Genomic DNA, 23189 nt, shown 5'->3' with positions numbered 1-23189 from the left:
AGAAAAATTAAAATTAAAAAAAAGAAAATTCCAGACAAAGAAAATGATTTTCACGAGTCGAATTTTCAAATGCGTAGTACATATTATACAATTACAGTAAATAAAATGCCTTCCCTTCGTCTAATTCTAGAGCAGGCCAAGCAGCTTTTACTATGGAAAAGAATACAAACAGCTAGTAGTTAACAATTATTGTGATTGCCAGCAGTATACGTCGTTTCTGTAAATCAAAAGGCAAAAACGATATATACGAAGCATGATTTTGAAGGATCGTAATTAAGTTACGTCAACATCTTGTGTTGATCGAGATAAAAAGAAGATGAAAGAGAAAGGGAGGAGAAGTGAGAAGATTTGAAGGTGAGAGAATCCTACTCATATATACACACAAAACATAACAACGAAAACATTCAAAGATAATCGAAAAAGATCAAATGGTTATCACTAAACAGCGGAAGCACTTTCGATGAGAGATTATTTTAGAAGTAGAGATATCATATATAATCCGGCTATGGACAAGAGTTCATCCTTGATTATTTTAGAAGTAGAGATATCATATATAATCCGGCTATGGACAAAAGTTCATCCTTTATTAAAGAATGTAATATCGATATGTCTTATAACATCATTTTAATCGCCAACAAAAAGTATCAACATATTATTAATACATTTTCAACAATATTGACACAATATCAATTGAAAGAACTAACATTCTACACATGAGCGGATGTCATTGGGACCAAGGTGGTCTCATAACCAACTGGAGGCCAAAAAACACGCATGTGAAGGTCTTTGGAAACCCTTCGAATGTTTGGTATGGGTCATTTTTGTGCCCACCAAATGCTTAATGTAATGTTTGCTAGACATATCTCAGTAGGTTGTGTTGACAACACTCGACAAAGATTCTCAATAGCACTCATCAAATTGTCTATATTTGTTGACACGCAACATGGTTTGGTTGACAACAAGAAGCCTTCCAAGTGTTTGACGAGAATTCTTGAATAAACAGATTTTATTTTTATTTTTATGCGCCACTTCATGCTCTGTTTCTATCTAAAAATCTTAGACGTTTAACACTGAACCCCCTTGAAGTTCAAATCCTAGATCTGCAACTGATGCTACATAAAGACTCCTACACAATATCGATACAAAAAATTCCATGTCATCATAGCAGACAATACGGTAAAGGGGTTTCACTTATCTGCACTTTATATGAACCAATGGATTAGCCAGGTCATGAGCACTAGAGTGATTTGTGACACAACTTGGCACTCCAAATCATTCTTGCTTTATCAAATAATACTCATCCAATCTCAGAAAAGAAATTAATTAACTTAATCAAACAACATCCTAATTAATGCAGTCCATGTAATCACGTAAAAGGACTCGACACCCTCAACATTTCAATTGTCACCCTCTCTTCCTATCTATCCCATGACGTCCTCCTATCTCTATGTCGTGAGAGAGATAGGAATAGAGGGTCTGTGAAACTGGTGTATGGAAACGTACCGAGTTATTAAAAAGAAATATAACCTACAAAAACTCAAAAAATGGAACCTCGTGTGCAAAAGCCTTAGGTAAATGCATTGAATCATTCTTCACTGCTGCTACAAAACAAAAGGTTAAGCTTCTTGTTCTATGAATGACAGATCAAGTTCTCAACAAGTACAATTCCAAGGTTGCTATGAACTATAAGTTTATAAAACTTTCTTGAATATAAGAACACCTACGATAATGGAGACAAGAACGGACGAGGCACCTTGTCTAGAAAGCCCAAATTCGGTCCATGTCAAGGGCTTTGTGACCTCAAGTAAGACGTTGCGGAACTGTACTCTTAAATCTTCTAGTGATCCAGTGTTATCAACCACTATGTCTGCCCTGGTCCGTTTTATATCGAGTGACATCTGAGCATTTATCCTGTTTCCAGCATCCTCCTCACTTGTTCTGTCCCTCGACATGAGTCTCCGGAGCTGCGTTTCAGGATCAACCCATACAACAACAATAGGCTTTGTCCATTTGTCCATCTTGGCCTCGAACAACAGAGGAACATCAAGAACAATAACATTACACCCCTTCATCCATAGCTTCAAAATTTCCCAAAAGATTCCAGACGATATATAAGGAGCTAGCAGTCTACAAGAAGATAAAAACTAGATATTATAGCTGATATGATACGTAACTTGTGCGGTAAACTACACCAAACTAAAACCTCTCATCAAGAGGGACGAAAACAATTTGAATTCAACAAAATGTAACTGGACAAAACTAGAGATTATAGCCAATTCCTTTTAGTAAAAGGAATCGGCATTATTTCTGCAGTTTTTAAGAAATCAAATGTGAATTTTGACCTTGACGCGTCAAAACTCGAGGGAGTACTATGGAGCCTATATGGTATAATTGCACAACCATAAGGGAAGTTTCTTTCCTTGGCCTCTCTAGGTTTTACATATAATGCAACACTTATCTTTCCAACAAGAAGCCAGGAAATCCAATGGTGACTAAATTAAGAAACGAGTTTGATTTACTCAACTGCACTAGGGATAATGTAGAATCATATAGCAAAATGTTTAACAGAGCGGTACTCAATAAAATCGCAAACTAAAACTAGAGCTACTCGCAAAGGGTTAGTACCTACCGGTTAAGAAGTTGGCGCTTTTCTGGATTAGAGAACACAATTTGTCCCAGTTTAGGCCTATCAACTTCTCCATCAGGTTGCAAAATGTCATCTCCAAATGTTGAAACAACGTTTTTCCAGCCACCAGTGCCCTTCTTCAACACATCCTGAAACCGAAAAATTACTCAGTCCGCGAAACAGCCGAAAACAACACATTGCCATCAAATTCTTCCATGACATTGTAAAAGCATTAATTTCGTAGTCTGATCATCACTCACTCGAGCAACAAGATCGGCATCAGCGACTGGAATGCCATGTTCCTTGAAGAGATTCGAGACGGTGCTCTTCCCGGAAGCAATTCCACCTGTCAACCCCACTATCCTCATTCTTTCTGCTCTTTCTGTTAGCAATTGATCCTACTATGCTACAAAATTTTAAGCAAAATTACTTACAAAATTAAAGTAAATTAGCAATGAAGAGCCTTTGCGGCTGCTATAGTTTAATGGATTGGAATTTTGGGTTCCTAGAAATGAAGAGCCTTTGCTCTTCCCTGTAATTATTTCATAGTTTCGATTGCTTTTTTCTTAGTTCTCACTGTTAAAGACAAGAACTTTTCTACCTTGAAAAAGCGCTTGAAACAGGTGGTGGTATGAGACTTTCCGACTTCGATCCGCCCAACTTGGTGGCGGGTGGCCTGCCCTTTGAAGATCGGACGACGAGGAGGAGAACCAAGTCGGCGGCGAACTGGACGTGGCCGGATGGCGCCGGAGACTTGAAAAGCAGAGGCGCGGTACTGTTCGCGCAAGGAGATATTGAGGGGACGAGCACAGGTCTGACACGCCTGCCAAATGCTGCTGCTATGCATGTAGCGGTAAGCCCAAGAAAAAGAGCTGAAACAGACTTTATTACTCTGTTATTTGATTCACTTAACAAGAGGCGCATCTGGTGTAGTGGTATCATAGTACCCTCCCACGGTACTGACCAGGGTTCGATTCCCTGGATGCGCACTTTTATTTATTTATATATTTTTGTGACCATTCATTTGAAATTTGATACTTCAGAACCAATACATTTTTAGAAAAGCACTTGAAAGCTTTTGAAGCACATACTTGTAAGCCTCTGTTTCTATTTTCATTTCAGAATGTTCTAAGTATTTAGGAGTTCTGTGTAAAACTTAAATGGAGGTCCTTCATTTTTTTTAATGTTATATTTCTTTATTATTTATTTTTTCAATTTTTTCATTTATAAAACTAAAATATTACAAGTTATTGCAACATAAATAAGTTGTTTCATCGTCTAGGTTTTTTCCCTTACCTTCAAAGGTCCTGAGTTCGATACATGTTGGATTTGTTTTTGATTTTTAAGTTTACAAATTTGCAAAAGCTTAAAACAGCAAAGCAATATCATAGGGATTTAAACCCAACACATGGGCTATAAGGAAGAAGGGATAAACCGCTAGTGCTAGAACCACGGATAATGTTTCTTTTTCATCTAATCTATTTTATATGCATCTGTATACATGTAATGAAAATTTGGGGTCCTTCTGAATTGGAGGCCTTGTGTGGTGACACCTTATGCACACCCTCAAGATTGACTCTGCTTATAAGGAACGCTTTTGCTCATTAGTGCTATATGCCAGTCGAAATTGATACTTGAAACTCAAGAAATATAATTGCCATCTTCGAGTCCCGGATCACCAGCGGGGTTCCCTTGTCAGCATACTCGTGGGCAATCTATTGTGTAATTGCCCTTGATTCTGCATATCAGAAGGTGCACATCTTATATGCACAAATTCATATTTCAATATGTTGTGTGTGAATTTGATGACACGACTACAACTGCGATGCCCTATTCCAAGTCAATCAAGAATGGACATGTGTATTAATTTTTTCACATGAATGTCTCGACAGGTTTGTGATACCCCACATCCCAGTTATAGGTAAGTTTCTCTCAATGTGAATGAATCGTCAACTAGATTTTAAAAGATTTTAAGAGTCCATTCAAATAGAGGGTAGCTAATTAAAGGATTTGAAAAGACTAGATTTTATAAGATTTTTAGAATCCTAGTGTAGTCAACTAGAATTTTAACAGATTTTTGTAGAATCCATGCAAATCTGTAAGTATTTGAAAAATTCATAAGATTTGAAGGATTTCGTTCAGTAAGAGATTTTGAAGGATGAGAGTAGGAATGGTAAGCATAACAAATCCTACCTCCATCCGTAGAATTTTTTTTTTCAACCCCTTGCTTTCTTTCTCTCTTTCCACTTTGCAACTCGAGCTTTCTTTTTCACTCTCCATTTTCTCCGAGAAACCCATCCTTCATTCCTTTTGGCATTTCACCCGCCCATCCCATCCTCTCAATATACAATCAATATATCATTATATATATGGGGAAAAAATATAGCATTATATACTGTCGTATACAAAGATAGCAAAGTGGATACCTTTGGAGATAGGACTTGAAGAAGGCGAGAGGGGGCATGAATAATTGAAGGGTTTGACTTGCACTTGCTGATGAACTCCTTCAGTTCTCCTACCTTTGCAGCATCCATTCTTCTCTCTCTTTCTTTCTCTCTCTCACTTTCTCTCTCTCTCTCTCTCTCATGAATTAGAGGAATCACTTTTCTAAAAGGTCGAAAGTTGAAGCGCTTTTACGAATGAATGATTACAGCGGAAGGTAGACTTTGGGAAGCTTAATTTGTATTTGATCCTTTTCTACTGGTGGAGGATCATGGAGGATTGGGGTTACTCAGAGACCTGGCCACAGTTCTCCATTATTTTTTCAAGTTGATTCTTAATTTTTTTGTTTAAAAAATAATTCTTAAAATAACAAAAAATTCTCTCAAAATTCATTCAAATCTTTAATCAAAGTCTATAAGAATTCTTAAAAATCTATTTGAAAGTTGTAAGAATTCTACAATCCTTTGAATGTAAGAATAAACTAGACTTAAAAGATTAATACACTAGCCAAGAACACAAGGGTTAATCAACTAAATCACAATCCTTAAATTATGTATGTAATATAAGTGTAAGAACTGTAGCAATGTTCATGGATGAAGAAGCCATGAAAACCTGCACACAACCTTCTCCTCTCTGCAAAACTCAATGCTCTCCAAGTTATAGGTAATTGGAACAAAAAGAGCGTGCTTTGTGAGAGCAGGGGCTTGTGGTTTTATACTACAAGACTTGGATCGCCCTATAACAATCCCACAAGGAATACAAGACTGCATTCCTTATATCAGTATGAGTCCTATAAACGAGCAAACACAAGAGTCCTCAATATACCAATATGATTGGATTAACTCTTGTCAACATGATTTAGACTTCTTTATAATATCAATTATCCCAAGACTTGTAAGAATCATACTCATACTCTTACATTCTCCCACTTGAGTATGATTCATCACAACAGATAATCATCTCAAATTATTATAAAGGTGATCAAATAAGTCATTCATCAACACACTAGTACATAGACACAACCAGCTTACATAAGCCAAAACAATGAATTTATAATTGCATCTGCAACACAAAATACAAATTTAACTTACAAATCACAATGTCTAGTTCATGTTCATAGCAATGTATCTAAGCTCAAGAGTAAACCAAGACGTCTACTCCCACTCATATAGCCCAAAATTGATATAAAAAATACCAAACATTCTTGACAGTAAGCTGTCAACTTAAAATTATTCATAATTGTATGAATAAACACACCTATGCATTTTAAAGTATTGAACTTGAGAATCTTTTTTGTTACATCGCATAATTAACTCAAAAGTCACAACATACTTAATTTGCAATGTGTAATTATGTGAACCAATATAGCAAAACCAAACCAATTTGCTCCCACTCATCTAGGCCATACTCAACACAAACAAGTTAAGTACAAGTTAATAGCAACTATATTAACTAAAAGTCATTCCAATACAATGAATGACTAATCATAATTCATATGGAAACCAATTTCATTTCCTTTTGAATGCTAACCGACATAATAGGACCCTTCTCATTACTTAACAAATTAAGTAACACAAATAATTCAACCAATTGCTTCAATAAAACCATAAACTGGTTTTTAAGTATCCAAATGAATTATAATGCCCGGCCTAAATACTCTTAGCCTTATGCTTACATTCAAACATATGATTCTCCCACTTAAGCATAAGCAGAATGTACTGCACAACCAATAAAGAAACCGGAGATATGAACCAATTGGTTCCCGATTCCTCACCAATTGCATAATCTCAGTTTAGTCATATACACCTAAACCATTATACAAACAATCTATGTATCAAAAGATAGTCACAATCTATTTGGAAAAACTTATCTCACATAAACCCAAACTCACTAGTTTCAACAATGATCAAAATCTGAATTGCAAGCACAATATTTTTGCATTCAATTTGATCCTAATTTTGCATTCAATTTGATCCTAACTAGTTCAATATCCATCGAGCAAGATCAACTAAAATTTGATACTGTTTGGACATAGAAGCACAGGTTATCTCAATTAAAACGAGATAATCAAGATCTCAACTATTTAACGAATGATTTACATATAATAAATCTTTAACAAGATCGACATCTATCATAATTCAGTCTAGTCCAAAAATCAATTGCAAAAATACTAATTGACGCTTCAAAATCTCAAACAATTCCAATCAATAGAAAACCCATAATTTGTCAAATTTCAAAATTAATATCTTATGAACTTTGAGATTGCATCAGATATGAATTAAAGGATACATACCAATTAATTAGCAAATTTTCATTAAGAGCAGCGGAAGCAAACAAGAAACGAAATTTCCAGACCAAATCTTGCCAATCGATGAGTTCCACTATCATAGCGAAATAGAATGCATTCTTGCCAACAAGACTTCACCAAAACAATTTATATCATTCCTTACAAGGAATAAATACAAGAACTTGCACATGTTTTCGGTTATACACTGCAAAGATTGACATTTATCGAACCCAAAGATTCCAAACTCCATCGTTCATATGTACGGAAAACCACAAAACAAATTATATGTAGTCTAACCAAAACTGGGGATATGAATTACACTATTAATTTTAAAGTCATCATTATGGATACTTGTATAGTCTAATTTTGCCTTTTTTTATTTTTTTTTATTTTTATATTAAAATAATAATTCAAACCAGACCAATGCATTGTAACTATATGTATCATAAATACAAACAATGGCATCCAAATCCATTGGTTTAATATTAGAATCGCTTGGTCATTAAGCATATCAATTCATGGAGTACTCGTGCAGTCAGATTGATTGCATTCCAAATTGATATTCATCATATATGTCCCAAAACCAAACAAACAAAAGAGAACGATTGGTGTTGTATATGAACAAGTTTTATCCTCCACCAAGACTAATTTAATCAGAACCATAAACTCTTTAATGAAAAATAAAGAGCATACATAGACTAAATGTTACAATAATTTATTTATGCAGCAAAAGATGATTTCAGACATCCCACATAAATCACAAGTTGGCATCCATAGGGATTTTGAGTTTAATCATGCCCTCATAGTATATATACAAATAATTAAACAGGCATAATCAAAATAGCAAAAGCCCTAATTCATCATGTTCAAACACATCACACTATAATCATGCATATAAGAAAACAATTAATCATGCATGATACAGTGAACTAAGTTACCATCATTGGATTCATATTCGTCTAACCCGATTGCAATTCCTCGGCTCCAAATCAACGAAACAAATTATCTATCAATGCCTGAGACCCATCCATGCAGATTGCCATCACTTCAAATTCCCATAGACCCCATATCATTGAGAGTCAGCAATATACCAATGTCTCGCCTCCACTTCTTGTAATTACTTCCCCAATGAGAATAAGCACACTTGCAAGATTAAGTGAAACTGCAGACAATTGAAATCTCAAAAGGAGAACCAAAAGTTCTTGATTTCAATCTACTTTCACTTAGTACACACTGATATGAACCAACTTAGTCAAATATATAGATTTTTCATCATGAATGAAAAGTATATATAGATTAAACAACTCATCAGTGAAGAGACAACTCTCAATGCAGATGCAGATTTCAATTTCAATTAAAACAAAAAACAATAAAACAATGAATGAGTCAATACCAATATGAAGAATCAGAAAGATAACACTATCTTCGTTCAATGGTTTTTAACAACATAATTAGTTGATCAGAATACAAGTTTATTCATTACACTAATAACACAAGGAGGATTAATAAACCAAAATCATCTGAAATTCAAATTGATTACACCCCCTCATATAAACAAATTCATATTTCATATATGCTCCATGTGAATTTGATGTGAATGAACTGACATGTATTCCCCTGTGACAGTGATTGATTGATTTGGATACCGTTACAATGGCATCACAATTACAGATAAGTTTTATCTCAATGTGAGTGAGCTAAACACAGACTTACCAAAGAGCGTAAGATCTCCGTGTTCGAAAGCCGGAACTTGACCAAATGGCTGCATCACTTCAAGCAAAGAAATGTGAGATTTATTGACCATGAAAAGAATACTTGATAGTTTTGTTGTTCTTGTTATCATAGTAATCAGATACTTACATTGAGGGAAATGAAGGGCTCCTTCTTGTGCTCACCAGTTCTCATGTCCATCTGAACAAGCTCTAATTCCATGTCTTTCTCATAGAGAGTAGCAAAACCTCGCATTGCAGCGGTCGAAAAAACGTTCCCGCGGACCTTGATGGCAGCCATGACTCTGGAGGAATTGAAAAAGTAAGAAATTCGAGCAACTGTGATGTGATTTGGATCCTGATATGGCCTAGTCTTTATAAACCAATGATCATTGAGAAGGATCAACTGCTTCTGAAAAAGTGGCTTTTGGCACAAGCTAATTAGTTTGGGTGGGAGTTTTCAATTATTATTTATAGGTTGTTCTTCAAGAATAATATGTTAGTTGGAAAATGATAAGCGAACTGTCATTTTATTCTTCCTATACATTTTTATTTATTTGTTATTTTCGTTTAATTTATTTAATTCGATGGACTGTGAAATTCAGCTTGCTATTGGTTTTATTTCTTCAAGTTTTGGGCAAAAGCTTATGGTGTCGGCTGTTTCACCAGCTTCCCGAGGTTTTTTCTGGGGGGTTTCCATATGCACCCATTTCACTCCCCCCAGTCTTATTAAAATGCAAAAGCAAGTCCAAATACGACTTTCAGAGGAAGCAAGTGCAAGTCAAAATACGACTTTTGAAGGGAAACTTAATATGAGTTCAATTTTATGAGCTATTATTAGTTATAGTTCAATTTTGTTTAATTTTTGAGTTAGGTTCAGTGATTTTTTTATACATATAAGCTTATTTGTATTCTCTTGCCAAATTTACCCTTAAATTGACTAATTAAGTAATTACTGTTTTTTGTTTTTGTTTTTAAAGTTATGATTAATGTTAATCTTATCCTTAATTATAGAATTAGGGATTTAACTCTCTTTTTTTCTTTTACTTCCCCAAACCGTTCATTTCTCTTTTCTTGTTTCTCCCTCACAATATCTTTCTCTTCCTGTGTTATTTTGTCTAGTAATCTTCCGTAATATTCCTCTTCTCCTCCTCCTTCCATAAGGATGATCAATATACATATGATGGTTTTAAAAAACAGAAATTGCACTAGTCAATCTTGTGTTTTGGGTTCTTCGTCTCATCTTTTTTTTTTTTTTGCTTCTTTCTCCTTTATATATATATATAATTTTGAAGTTCTATCGAATTAGCATTTTCTCTAGTGTTTCGTCCCCCAATATCATTTTTCTTCACGATTTTTTTTGGTTTTTATCTACCGATATCACTTGTCCTTTTTTTTTTTTAGTTATTACATATTTTGTTGATAATCTATCTAAGATTAATTATGTTTATCTACCTGTACCATAGAGACTTAATATGACTCCAAATTTATGAGCCATTATTAGTTATAGTCCAATTTTATTTAATTTTTGGATTAATGTTAATCTTATCGAGATTCAAATAATATAATTTAATTACGTCATTTAATTTATGATTAGGCTGGAGTCAATGGACACACTGGATGTGACATCCCACATCGCGCAGGAGAGTGATCCTTATATGTATATTCCCATCTCTACCTAGCACGAGACCTTTTGGGAGCTCACTGGCTTCGGGTTCCATAGGAACTCCGAAGTTAAGCGAGAAGGGGTCTAGAGCAATCCCATGATGGGTGACCCACTGGGAAGTTGCTCGTGAGTTCCCAAAAACAAAACCGTGAGGGAATGGTAAGCCCAAAGCGGACAATATCGTGCTACGGTGGTGAAGCGGGCCTGGGAAGTGATCCGCCCCGGGCCGGGATGTGACAAATTTGGTATCAGAGCCTAACCCTGGCCGCGAGTGTGCCGACGAGGACGTCGGACCCCTAAGGGGGGTGGATTGTAACATCCCATATCGTCCAAGGGAGTAATCCTTAAATGTATATTCCCATCCCTACTTAGCACGAGGCCTTTTGGGAGCTCACTGACTTCGGGTTCCGTAGGAACTTCGAAGTTAAGCGAGAAGGAGGCTAGAGCAATCTCATGATGGGTGACCCACTGGGAAGTTGCTCGTGAGTTCCCAAAAACAAAACCGTGAGGGAATGGTAAGCCCAAAGCGGACAATATCGTGCTACGGTGGCGGAGCGGGACCGGGAAGTGATCCGCCCCGGGCCGGGATGTGACACTGGAGCTCCTCGTGGAAGGATTTTTCGGTGTGCTTTGGACAAGAACAGAACACCATGTGTCATTATATAATTGAATGGACACTTGAAAAAAAAAATTCCTCCAATATATAATAACATGTGGAGTTCCACCATGTGTTCCGAGTGTATTGAAAAATCTCTTCTGATCATGCTCCTCCATACCCAAAAAATTATTTTTTAGGATATGCTGAGTTTTTAAACGGAGTAAACAAGTAGCAAACCTTGTCCTCTCAGTCAAAACCAATAATACTCAAACTAACAATAGGTCTTAGTTCAATATTGAGCACATATTTTGTGAGAATAGAGACTACTATTTATATACAATCAACCCATGTAATTCTCCTATTAGAATCCTTATATCAATACTGAACAAGTTACCTTAATGTATACAAAATGTTAAAACCAGTTTTCATACTTTCATTCAATCCTTCACAAATAAGGATGAAGTATATCTCTTTAGATTGAGACTTTTCTATACGAAGCAAACAAATAGCAGGCCTTTGGACTTATGGTCATGATCATATTCTAACAGAAGGCTCTTCTTGTTACAGGTTAGCCCACTCATTCGTTTGTGTTTTAATTATATAACCGTATATTTCTAACACAAATGACTGGTTTGGTGGAACACAAACTTCAAACACCAAAAGACATCAACCTTCGTAATGACAATGGAAGAACAACCTCAGAAATACAACAGCAGCAGTAGCAGAGTCTCGTCCTCCAACTACTTCGGGGAAACAGAAAATCAAACGAATGTTTGATTGATAACAGACGTTATTATTGTAGATCAATGACTCTAATGAGTAAGAAGCAGCAGCAGTAGCAATCTTTAGTACTTGTTTCGCAGGGCAATGACTTTGTTCCAAGCTGGCCTTGCTGTGATATCCGCTACCCATGCGCTAACATGGGGGCGGGATTCGAACAGCTTCTTCGATTGTGTCCCCATCAAGTAATGTATAGTGGGAAGGTGGTGAAGATCAGCCAAAGTGAAGCTTTCACCTGCCAAGTATTTCGACTGAGCCAGACGAGTCTCATATACATCAAGAACAGCAGCCAACTTGGCTTCATTTTCCTCCACAACTGCCGCGTCTGTGGTCATTTTAAATAGAGGCTTTATAGCTAGCTCAAAGGCCAGTTTTGAGGCCACCGGGTCGAACTTTTGGCCCTCTACCTCCGACCACAATGATATAATTGCCATCTTCTTCGAGTCTCGGATCACCAGCGGGGTTCCCTTGTCAGCATACTCGTGGGCAAGGTATTGTGTAATTGCCCTTGATTCTGCATATCAGAAGGTGCACAGCTGATCTTATATGCACAAATTCGTATTTTATATATGTTGTGTGTGAATTTGAAGTCACGACTACAATTGCGATGCTGTATTCCAGGTCAATCGAGAACACATGTATTCTTACTTTTTTCCACACGAATGTCCTTTATGGGTTTGTGATACCCCGCATCCCAATTACAGATAAGTTTCTCTAGACGTGAACAAACTAAATACAAATTTATCTTAATATAAACAATTTCATATTCATATACGCTGTGTGAATTTGATGTGAATGAACTAACATGCATCCTACTGTGATGGTGACTGATTGATTTGGATACCGTCAGAGTGGCATCCCTAGTTACATATAAGGTTATCGAGACGTGAGTGAGCTAACCACAAACTTACCAAAGAGCTTGAGATCTCCGTCTTCGAAAGCTGGAATTTGACCAAATGGCTGCATCAAATCAAGCAAAGAAATGTGAGATTTACTGACCATGAAAGGAATACTTAGTTTTGTTCTTCATGTTCTCATAGTAATCATATAGTTACATTCAGGGAAATGAATGGCTCCTTTTTGTGTTCACCAGCTCCCATGTCGATCGGAACAAACTCGAACTCGATGTCTTTCTCATAGAGAGTAGCAAAAACTCGAATTGTAGGTGTCGAAAAAACGCTTCCGTGGACCTTGATGGCAGCCATGATTCTGGAGGAATTGAGAAAGTAAGAAATTTGAGCAACTGAGGAACAGGTGGTGTTATTTGGATCCTGATTTGCCTAGTATTTATAAGATAAATAATTGATTGGTTGGGAAAGAATAAGTTATTCGTTATTTTTGTTTAATTTATTCAATACGATAAAGTGTGTGAAATTAATATTATTAGTTTTATTTTTCATGAAGTATTGGGCAAAAGCTCCAAGGGGTTTTCAGATGCACTTGCGCCCATGTGGCTCACAAGTTACTACTTTAAGAACTCATTTAGAAGTACTTTTAAAATGATCGAAAACTTTTTTGGTGAAAATATTTTTGGAAAATCCTTAGTTAAAATGCTCGTAAATCCTGGAAAATCACTTAAAGTGTTTCCTGGAAGAAGCACATAATTGGTGCTTCTTGTAAAAAGCACTTCAAGTGCTTTTGAAACTCAAAAACATTTTCTCTAAAAGTGTTTTAAGTCATTTTAAAAGTACATCCAAACAAGCCTTAAGTTTGTAACCGTGCTTCCGAAAACTTGAGATCTAGATTCAAATAATATAATTTAATTTAATTACATAATTTAATGGGATCTTTTGATATAGGCGCCTCAGTTTTGAATCTTTTAGATCAAACATCCATCTTTTTTAGTGATTTGATTAAACTTTTTTTTGTCATAATTTTGGTGCTATATGCACATTATATTGTAACAAATTTCCTATAATCTAATATTTTAATTACACTCTCATATGTGAGAGATAATTATTAAAAAAAAAAAAAGTTGGTTAGATTCAATTTATTTTCACAATAATGCTACAATTTAGCAATAATTATCTATGATTTAAGATATTTTCTTTCCAAAATAGTTTAAAATAATTTTAAATCCCACAAAATCAAACATACTGAAATAAAATTTTCTTTTAGTACGTTAAGAGAAAATAGGATTGATAATAACATAAATGTACCAAAACACAATGTGTACAAAATAAAAATAATGTACCAATATTAACTGTGATAATCCGTTTTTGGTTAGGTTTTTGTGAAGTTTTAAGATAAAAAATGGAGATCCTTTTCAAGCATCTAGGAACATCTGATAAAATTAGGGGTTTGGTGTATGGAGATTGTTAGATGAGTTATCTTGTCAAAGCTAGGAATATCAAGGTGAGTGGTTTATGTAATATGTTGCAAATTATACCTATTTTCAAATACCTCTATTTGAAGTCAAACATGTTGGATTTGTGAAAATGCTTTCGGAATTATTAATATAGTGATATGTGGAATTGTTCATGGAACATGAGAACTTTAGTGTTGCATTAATCCGAGGGATAAATGTAAACTGCACACAAAGACATTAGGGCAGAATGGTCAATAGGAGTCACATGGTGAGTTGCTATTTATGAAGGATATAATGAACACATAAAAGGATGATGTGATATGGCATCAAGTGCATAATGATTTGATATTATTATTGTATTTTCTATAGTGACTAAAATGACATCGCTTGACTAACATATTGCATATTCTACTCATTGAGCGACGTGGTTGTTGCTCACCCCTCAACTTTTTATTTTTCAGATGAGTTATTTGACAAGGCAGGTGCTAGACGAGCTGAGTTTGGGTTAGACAAGGGATTTAAGAGTTTTCTTATTTTTGTGCACTCTGTAAGAATTTTGTAATAATTACTTGTATAAGAGAACCTTGGTTTTACGTTTATAGTTTTACTTTTACTTGCGCACCAGGCGTGGGGTCCCACCAACCTTGAGTTTGGGGCGTGACATTAACAATATGTATCAAAACAAACGTACCAAAATTGCAAATAAACGTACCAATTAATGATTTTTGTAAATTAAAATGTACCCACAGATAATATATACATAACGTATTGTACCTAATAATAATTTATCAACAACTATACTTAAAAACATAGCAAAAAAAAAAAAATTCACAAAAAAATTGAAAAATTACACGGAGTTTTTATGTTGATCACCAACTAATTGAAAGAAAAAAAAAATTTGGAAAATGAAATAATATTAAATGTTTGCATAACAGGGAAAAAAAACTGTGATCGAAAAAACATATCTCGAATAAGAGGAAATAGAGTTTAATTACTAATATCTCTACTAAATAAGGAAAAGTGCATCATGCAGATAAAAAGATAAAATAAAAAATTATTTTAATTTAAAAAAATAATAATGACATGTAATTTAGTTTGAGATGATTATTGGTCAAAGTACTTTAATCAAATTTTAAAAAATCACATATGTTTAAATAAATGATATAAAAAAATTGTAAGGAACTCTAATTTTTCCTAATTTAATTTAAGAGTAGGCCCGGATGGACAGTGAGCTGGTCATGCTCCTCCACCATTCAAAAAACTATTTCTTTTTTGTCAGATAGTGCACATGTATTTTTTAGGATATGCCGAGTTTCTAAACGGAATAAAATATGAGATGCGGTTTCTGCGCTTGTTTATTTATGTTTTTTTTTTTTTTTCAGTCGAAGGAATATAATGTGTGAACATCACCTTTTTAGAAGCGCACATGAATCCATTTGGGTTGCAAAAGCGATGGGTTTGCGAGAGGTCCCTAGTGTGCCAGACGCAAGGATTTCACTAAAGTATTTGCGCTGTTCACAGTGAACATGTCCATCGGCAATATTGCATCAACAACACTTGTACAAAGTTTGGTGGTGTGTAAAATAAAAGTAATTGAGTCAGAAAAGACTGGCAATTGGCAACTTCCTTTGCTCTGGGCCATTGCCATTGTGCTTTCAATGAACATTTTGATGGGGGTTTTGGATTATCTTCAGGAAAGCAACTTGTATGTAACGAGTTCTTTATTTTGTACTCCGTGACATTCTGTCTCAGTAATACAATATCATGTAGAGAAAAACTTACCCAAAAAGACATTGTATTTTTGAATCGGGGGTACCAGGTAGCAGTGAATCTGTTCAATAGAAATCCTCATATTCTCATGCAAGGTTCTAAAAAACGCTAGGCGATATAGTCGGGCGGTAGGCTGGCGGCCTAGGCGGATTTAGGTAAATTTCTTATATATTATATGAATTAATTAAATTTACTATATCAGATGTAAATAATTATTGAATAATATGTTATTTCTTATAGAAGAACATACATATGTGAATGTTTTATGTACATTTCTAATATGCTTGCCTAGAAAAAAAAATTATCTAATAATTTATAATTTATATAACATTTATATACATATAATATACATGCCAAACTTTTAAAATATAAAAAGCCCACACCCACGCAAGTGGGTGGTTTTCATAATAAACCATATGATGAAAGTAGCTGTCCACCTTACCTCTTTCACATCACCCAAGATGGACCCGTCACCAGCTTTTGACCTTTCAAAAACTCAAGAAGAAAATTTCGTTTCTTCTTCTTTCTTTGCCCTTTTAGAAACTCAAAATTGAATCTTTTAGTCTCTCTCTCTGTCGGCACTCTCTCCTCCCTCATCTTCGTTCTTCTTCTTCACCCTTTCACTTTCAGAACCTCAAAATTGGATCTCAAATCCAACTTGCGCCACCACAAATTGAAATGTTTAATACTCTCTCTCTCTCTCTCTCTCTCTCTCTCTCTCTCTCTCTCTCTCTCTCTCTCTCTCTCTCCCCTCCCTTATCTTCATTCTTCTTCTTTGCCCTTTCACTTTCAGAACCTCAAAATTGGATCTCAAATCCAACTTGCGCCACCACAAATTGAAATGTTTAATACTCTCTTTCTCTCTCTCTCTTTCCTCCCTCATCTTCGTTCTTCTTCTTCACCCTTTCACTTTAAGAACCTCAAAATTGGATCTCAAATCCAATTAGCGCCACCACAGATTGAAATGTTTAATACTCTCTCTCTTTCTCTCTCTCTTTCTCTCTCTCTGATAGGATTAAAAGCACACCACAAAGTAGCACACAAATGTCCTATTGATTTTCCTTATTAACACTAACATTTGTCAATTGTAGCATATGAAAATAAGGGTCTTTCCCGTAGAAGATTGTTTTATCTAACTACTTAAAATGTCACAAAAACTGGGCTGTTGTCCCTACTGACCAGCCACCGAAAAATAATTATTAGACCGACTTACACTTATCTAAAGTCTACGAAATTTTATTTGCAGACACTAGACACACAGAGCTACACTCACACAAATTTTTAGGATTTTTTGAGTTGATTGGATATTTAAATTAAATTCAACAAAAACAGGATAAAGACAGATTTTAAATAATAAAAATAGATTGTAGTTCACAAATTAAGAAAAACAAGTTAGGGGAAGTGTTATCCACCACCATACAAACATGTTATGTTTCATTCAAATTCCTTCTATTTCTAGATGAAGATGCTCAAGTTGACTCAATGTTAGAACTCAATCTATTACTCTTTCTTATGTGGTATGTTAAGAGAATGACGTTTTCAACTTAACTTAGTCCCTAACATGCAATTTAGAATGAAGTGTTCATAGATTTAACAAGTAGAAATCATTAAGAATGAAAAGAGTTTGAGTCATCACAAGGCATCGTAAGTACTGTCGTTGTCTTACTTATCCTAGAAATTGGTTCACATGTTAATCGTAATTAACAAGTACTACTCTAGAACATATATAGGTCCTCATTCGACAAGGGCAAGCACACACATATTCATAGCATTAGAATCCTAGATATGCTTACTAAGTATGCATCCATAGAAAACACATAAAGAATTCATCAATGAGACAAGTAGTGAACCAATTTTCATCCATTCATAAAAGTAATTCACACGAAATGTCATAATAAACTTGCAATCATATTCGGGGCTTCAAAACAGCCCCTAACTACTAAAAATTTAATTACACAATCCTTAAATAAAACCAAAAGAAAGACATGAGTTTGAGAAAATAGAACCGAAAGAAATCAACTGAGGCCTCCTTCCTTCCTTCCCCAACACTACTTTTAAACCAATTCTTGCTGCATCATTTTCTTCTCCTTCACTAACCCACTAATAGCCATTTAGTGATGACAATAAGTGAGAGGAAATGGTAAAACAATTGTAACTCCTTGGGTAGCCTTTATGCCAATTACTCCCTCTTAATCCTCATCTTTAATTCCATTCCCTTTTGTATTTGAATAAGTGTTAGCTGGTTTGTTCTTGACTGCATCAGTTTTGGCTGCTAGTTTTATTGGATTTATTGCTTTCAATGCTTTCTTGTCAGTTACAAACTGCTCATCCTCTTGGGAACCTTTCAGTGTTAAAACAGTCATAACTTCTTATAGAAAAATGATATTAAGAATCCACAAAATACTCCAGAAAATAGACATCCGTAGCTTTCCAAGCATATAAGGCTTATTCTCTAATTCATTCTGAGCTATTCGCAACTTGCTTCCAAAGTCAGCTGATCTGCACAGGTAGTTTTGACGAATTTGTTACTTACAATTCCACTTGTGCTATTTTTCTTTTCTTTGCTTGACAAATCCTACAAAACACAAAAACAAACTAAATAACTCAAAAATATAAGGAACTAACTAAAAAAAGACAAGTGAATTTGATGTAAAATATATATAAATATGAGCTTATCACTCTCTCTCTCTTTGCACTCTTTCTTCCTTTATCTTCACAAAGACGAGCTGCAGAAATTGTAGATCCGGTTGTGAAAATTGCAGCGAGTTTAGGATTTGTAGCTAGATTCAAACTGCCTAGACAGCCACCTAGCCCGCCTAAGGCGCCTAGCGAGTGCCTCGACGGCCACCTAAGTCATCCCTGCCTAACTGAACGTTTTGGTCTAAATTGGGTCGGAACTCCACCGTCCAACGCCTAGGCCAATTTTTAGAGCACTATTCTCATGCAAGCAATCAATTTAAAGATGCAGAAAAATTAAAATTAAAAAAAAAAAAAAAAATCCAGACAAAGAAAATGATTTTCACGAGTGGAATTTTCAAATGCGTAGTACATATTACACAATTACAGTAAATAAAATGCCTTCCTTTCGTCTAATTGCCAAGCAGCTTTTACTATGGAAAAGAATGCAAACAGCTATAGTTAACAATTATTATGATTGCCAGCTGTATATGTCGTCCTTGTAAATCAAAAGGCAAAAGCCATATATACAGAGGAATCCGGATCCAAGTTGGATCCTATTTGTGAGGATTTTGGAATTTGTGAATTGTATCCAATTATCGTATATCGTAAGGATGGGCACTTGAAACCGAAAACCGCAACCGAAACACGAATCAAATCGAACCGAACAAAACGGTTTGGTTTTGCGGTTTCAAAACGGTTTCGGTTTGAAACCGAACCGAATAGGGGAAAAACGGTTTGGTTTCGGTTTTGGCCCTCCAAAACCGAAACCGCATACCTTTATTAAATGTTAAATTCTAATTGGTTATTTTCATTGAGTCCATACATTTAGTCTGGACTCAACCACATCATAACATGGCCACATAACATAACCCTTTATTTTCTTTCATCTAGTCCGTGGACTAAGACTTTGTGTTCTCTTTCTCAAGTTCATTCATCTGTCTCCTGCACTCTCCCAGTTCCAGACGCTCTCTTTCTAACCTTCGGTCTCCTTTCCTCTTCATTCCAGGCTTTCCAGCTCCTAGCTTCTAAATTTCAGAGTGCTAATATGGTAAGAACTATGATTTATAACTTGTTTTAGTTAAATTTACTTATAGATTTGAGATTAATTTTAGGGTTAGGTTTAGGGTTGGATTTTGAATCAAAAGGGGATTTGATTTTTCGTTGGTTAATCTTCGGTTTTTCTTCGTTCAAGAACATTGGAATGTCAATTGAAAACATTTATGATATCTGCATATTGTAGGGAGGTACTTTCCAACGAACATTTGCAGTTAAATGCTGATAAAAGTCCTCTCCAATGATTTTTCTTCGTTCAAGAACATTTTGTTTTCGTTGGTTAGTCTTCGATTTTCCTCTCTTTTATGTTTTTGCAGTTAAATGTTGATAAAAGTCCTTTCCAACGAACATTTGTTAATTAGGTATATACTCGGATTTGATTAGAACTACAATTGCATTACATTTGTTAAGACTCGATTGTGCATGGCATGCCCCCTTTACTTGTTATTTACCAGAAGATAGCAAGGTATGGATATTACAATAGAATAGTATTCTGTTGTCATCAACTAGGTAACGTGAATTTGTGACGGTATCAGACAACTTAACGCCAATCGTGAATTTGTGATGCAGCGAGGCAAGGAAGTCATTAAACAGACAGCATGTTGGGCAAGTCCTTGATAATCTCATCTACAATTACAGTATGACTTTTTGTGGGAAGGCTTTGGCTTAGTAAGCCAAAAAGTGCTCTTCAAACTGCACTTGTATTGGTTATGATCACCTAGAATTGCAGTTACTAGGACTTTCTTTATGTTACACTTTCTGTGTGTTTGCAACTTTACTAAAACACATCTACCACCTTTTGTTATTAAAAAAATTTCACATAGTTTGATTGGTAGGTTGTACCAAAACTAGAGTTATTAGAATCTTTTTTATGTTTGCGTTTGCGGTACTGGCATCGGATTTGATGTGCTCTTAGTTGCCTCAAGTTGAATTATTTTGTTGTGGTTCTTGTGGATGTGAATTTTGTTGTCATCAATTAGGTGACCGTAATACTTTTTTCAAACAATGAAACCAAACCAAAACCGTTTGAAACCAAACCAAACCGAACCAAATGGTTTGGTTTCATTGTAGTTTTAGCCTCAAAACCGCACCGAACCACATTGTAAAAACTTGCAGTTTTGGTTTTGGTTTCACTCAAAACCGCACCAAACCAAACCTCGCCCACCCCTAGTATATCGTGTGGTCAGAAATCATTTTAAATATTTTTATTTAAAATTAAGCACAAACAGTGTTAGAATTCCTCTATCCCACATCGGTCAGAAGGCTTGAGAACAAGCCCTTTAAATAGAATTACCCCACTCTAACTAACATTGAGGTCTTTTGTGATAAAACCCCACACCTAACGGATTGAGAAGGTGGTCAAGTGGGACGGTATCGGTGTTGTTGGAGTGGGCCCATGACCCGTCTACCTGAAATTTAAGATGGTATTAGAGCCAGGGGACGGGCCCATACATCCACGTGAACGGGTGGTCCCATTTGACCCCACGCGAATGGGTGAGCCTCAGCTTGGCTCCACGTAGGCCAAGAGATGCCACGTGAATATGTGGGTCCCCATTGGGCCTTGCGAACGGGTGAGCCCCAACTTGGCTCCACGTGGTTGCCGATGTGTGGAACTCCACGTGGGATCGCATATGCGGGGGAGTGTTAGAATTCCTCTGTCCCACTTCAGCCAGAAGGCTTGAGAACAAGCACTTTAAATAGAATTACCCCACTGTAACTAATACCGAGGCCTTTTGATAAAATCCCATATTTGACGGATTGAGTAGGTGGTCAAGTGGAGACAATATTGGTGTTGTTGGAGTGGGCCCATAGCTCGTCTACCTGAAATTTAAGATGCTAGAATTCTTCTGTCCCACATCGGCCAGAAGGCTTAAGAACAAGCCCATAGAATTACCACACTTTAACTAACATCAAGGCCTTTTGGATTAAAACCCCACACCTAACGGATTAAGTAGGTGGCCAAATCGGGACAATATTGATGTTGTTGGAGTGGGCTTATGGCCTGTCTACCTGAAATTTAACATGGTATCAGAGTCAGGGGACGGGCCCGTACATCTACGTGAATGGGTGGGTCCCTTTTGACCTCACGCGAACGGGTGAGCCCCGACTTGGCTCCACATAGGCTAAGAGATGCCGCGTGAACATGTGGGTCCCCATTGGCCCCGCGCCAACAGATGAGCCCCGACTCTGCTCCACGTGGTTGCCGATGTGTGGAACTTCACGTGTGACCCATAAAATAGGGTCTCACGTGCGGGGGAGTGTTAGAATTCCTCTGTCCCACATCAGCCAGAAGGCTTGAGAACAAGCCCTTTAAATAGAATTACCCCCACTCTAACTAACACTGAGGCCTTTTGTATTAAAACCCCACACCTGACGAATTGAATAGGTGGCCAAGTGGGGACAATATCGGCGTTTTGGAGTGGGCCTATGGCCCGTCTACTTGAAATTTAAGATGGTATCAGAACTAGGGACGGGCTCGTACTGCCATGTGAACGGGTGAGTCCCCTTTGACCCCGCGCAAATGGGTGAGCCCCGACTTGGCTCCATGTAGGCCAAGAGATGCCACGTGAATGGATGGGTCCCTATTGGCCCCACGCAAACGGGTGAGCCCCAACTTGGCTCCACGTGGTTGCCGATGTGTGGAACTTCACGTGTAACCCATAAAATAGGGTCTCAAGTGTGGTGAAGTGTTATAATTCTTTTGTCCCACATCGGCCAGAAGGCTTGAGAACAAGCCCATAGAATTACTGCACTCTAACTAACACCGAGACCTTTTTGATTAAAACCCAACACTTAACGGATTGAGTAGGTGGCCAAGTGGGGATAATATTGGTGTTGTTGGAGTGGGCCCATGGCCTGTCTACCTGAAATTTAACAAACAGTACTTGATAAAAACTGACCGCATCATGTAAGATGAACAAATACGATTCACGGATCTCCAGGATCCTCACCAAAGGGATCCGGAAAAGATCCTATTGGTATACAAAGTAAGATTTTGAAGGATCGAAATTAAGTTACGTCAACATCTTGTGTTGATAGAGATAATGAGAAAATAAAAGAGAAGAGGAAGAGAAGTAAGAAGATTTGAAGGTGAGAGAATCATGCTCATATACACGCACAAAAGATAACAATAAAAACATTCTCAAAGACAATCGAAAAAGATCAAATGGTTATCACTAAACAGCGGAAGCACTTCTGATGAGAGATTATTTTAGAAGTAGAGATATCATATATAATCTGGCTATGGACAAAAGTTCATCCTTTATAAAAG

General features: G+C 36.3%; 2 protein-coding genes, 1 long non-coding RNA gene and 1 other non-coding gene across 6 annotated transcripts; 2 read left to right on the top strand and 2 right to left on the bottom strand.

The window, feature by feature from the left end:
- Positions 1-1557: 1557 nt before the first annotated feature.
- LOC137716349 (dephospho-CoA kinase) lies at positions 1558-3480 on the bottom strand. Of its 3 annotated transcripts, none has more exons than XM_068455787.2 (4): positions 3228-3480; positions 2887-3027; positions 2630-2775; positions 1558-2127 (listed from the first exon to the last, which is right to left on the bottom strand). In XM_068455787.2, the coding sequence occupies exons 2-4, from the start codon at positions 2992-2994 to the stop codon at positions 1692-1694; spliced, it is 690 nt and encodes a 229-aa protein (XP_068311888.2). In that variant the 5' UTR covers positions 2995-3027; positions 3228-3480; the 3' UTR covers positions 1558-1691. The 3 variants fall into 3 exon arrangements, with proteins under 3 accessions (XP_068311888.2, XP_068311889.2, XP_068311887.2); XM_068455788.2 differs by having other exon boundaries at positions 2887-3024; positions 3228-3464; XM_068455786.2 differs by having other exon boundaries at positions 2887-3032; positions 3228-3445.
- Positions 3481-3544: 64 nt separating this feature from the next.
- TRNAG-CCC (transfer RNA glycine (anticodon CCC)) lies at positions 3545-3615 on the top strand. The gene has a single exon. It is a non-coding gene; the product is annotated as a tRNA-Gly (tRNA).
- An 8361-nt stretch (positions 3616-11976) lies between these two features.
- Positions 11977-13399, bottom strand: LOC137715871 (glutathione S-transferase-like). The gene is made up of 3 exons (XM_068455224.2): positions 13164-13399; positions 13020-13068; positions 11977-12622 (listed from the first exon to the last, which is right to left on the bottom strand). The coding sequence occupies exons 1-3, from the start codon at positions 13311-13313 to the stop codon at positions 12174-12176; spliced, it is 648 nt and encodes a 215-aa protein (XP_068311325.1). The 5' UTR covers positions 13314-13399; the 3' UTR covers positions 11977-12173.
- Positions 13400-19770: 6371 nt separating this feature from the next.
- Positions 19771-20865, top strand: LOC148697712 (uncharacterized). The gene is made up of 3 exons (XR_015960422.1): positions 19771-19913; positions 20106-20197; positions 20489-20865. It is a non-coding gene; the product is annotated as an uncharacterized LOC148697712 (long non-coding RNA).
- Positions 20866-23189: the final 2324 nt, after the last annotated feature.

This window comes from Pyrus communis, chromosome 3 (assembly GCF_041283825.1).
Source record: "Pyrus communis isolate YQ-2024b chromosome 3, ASM4128382v1, whole genome shotgun sequence".
Lineage (NCBI taxonomy): Eukaryota > Viridiplantae > Streptophyta > Magnoliopsida > Rosales > Rosaceae > Pyrus > Pyrus communis.
This window is presented reverse-complemented; position numbering and strand designations above follow the sequence as displayed.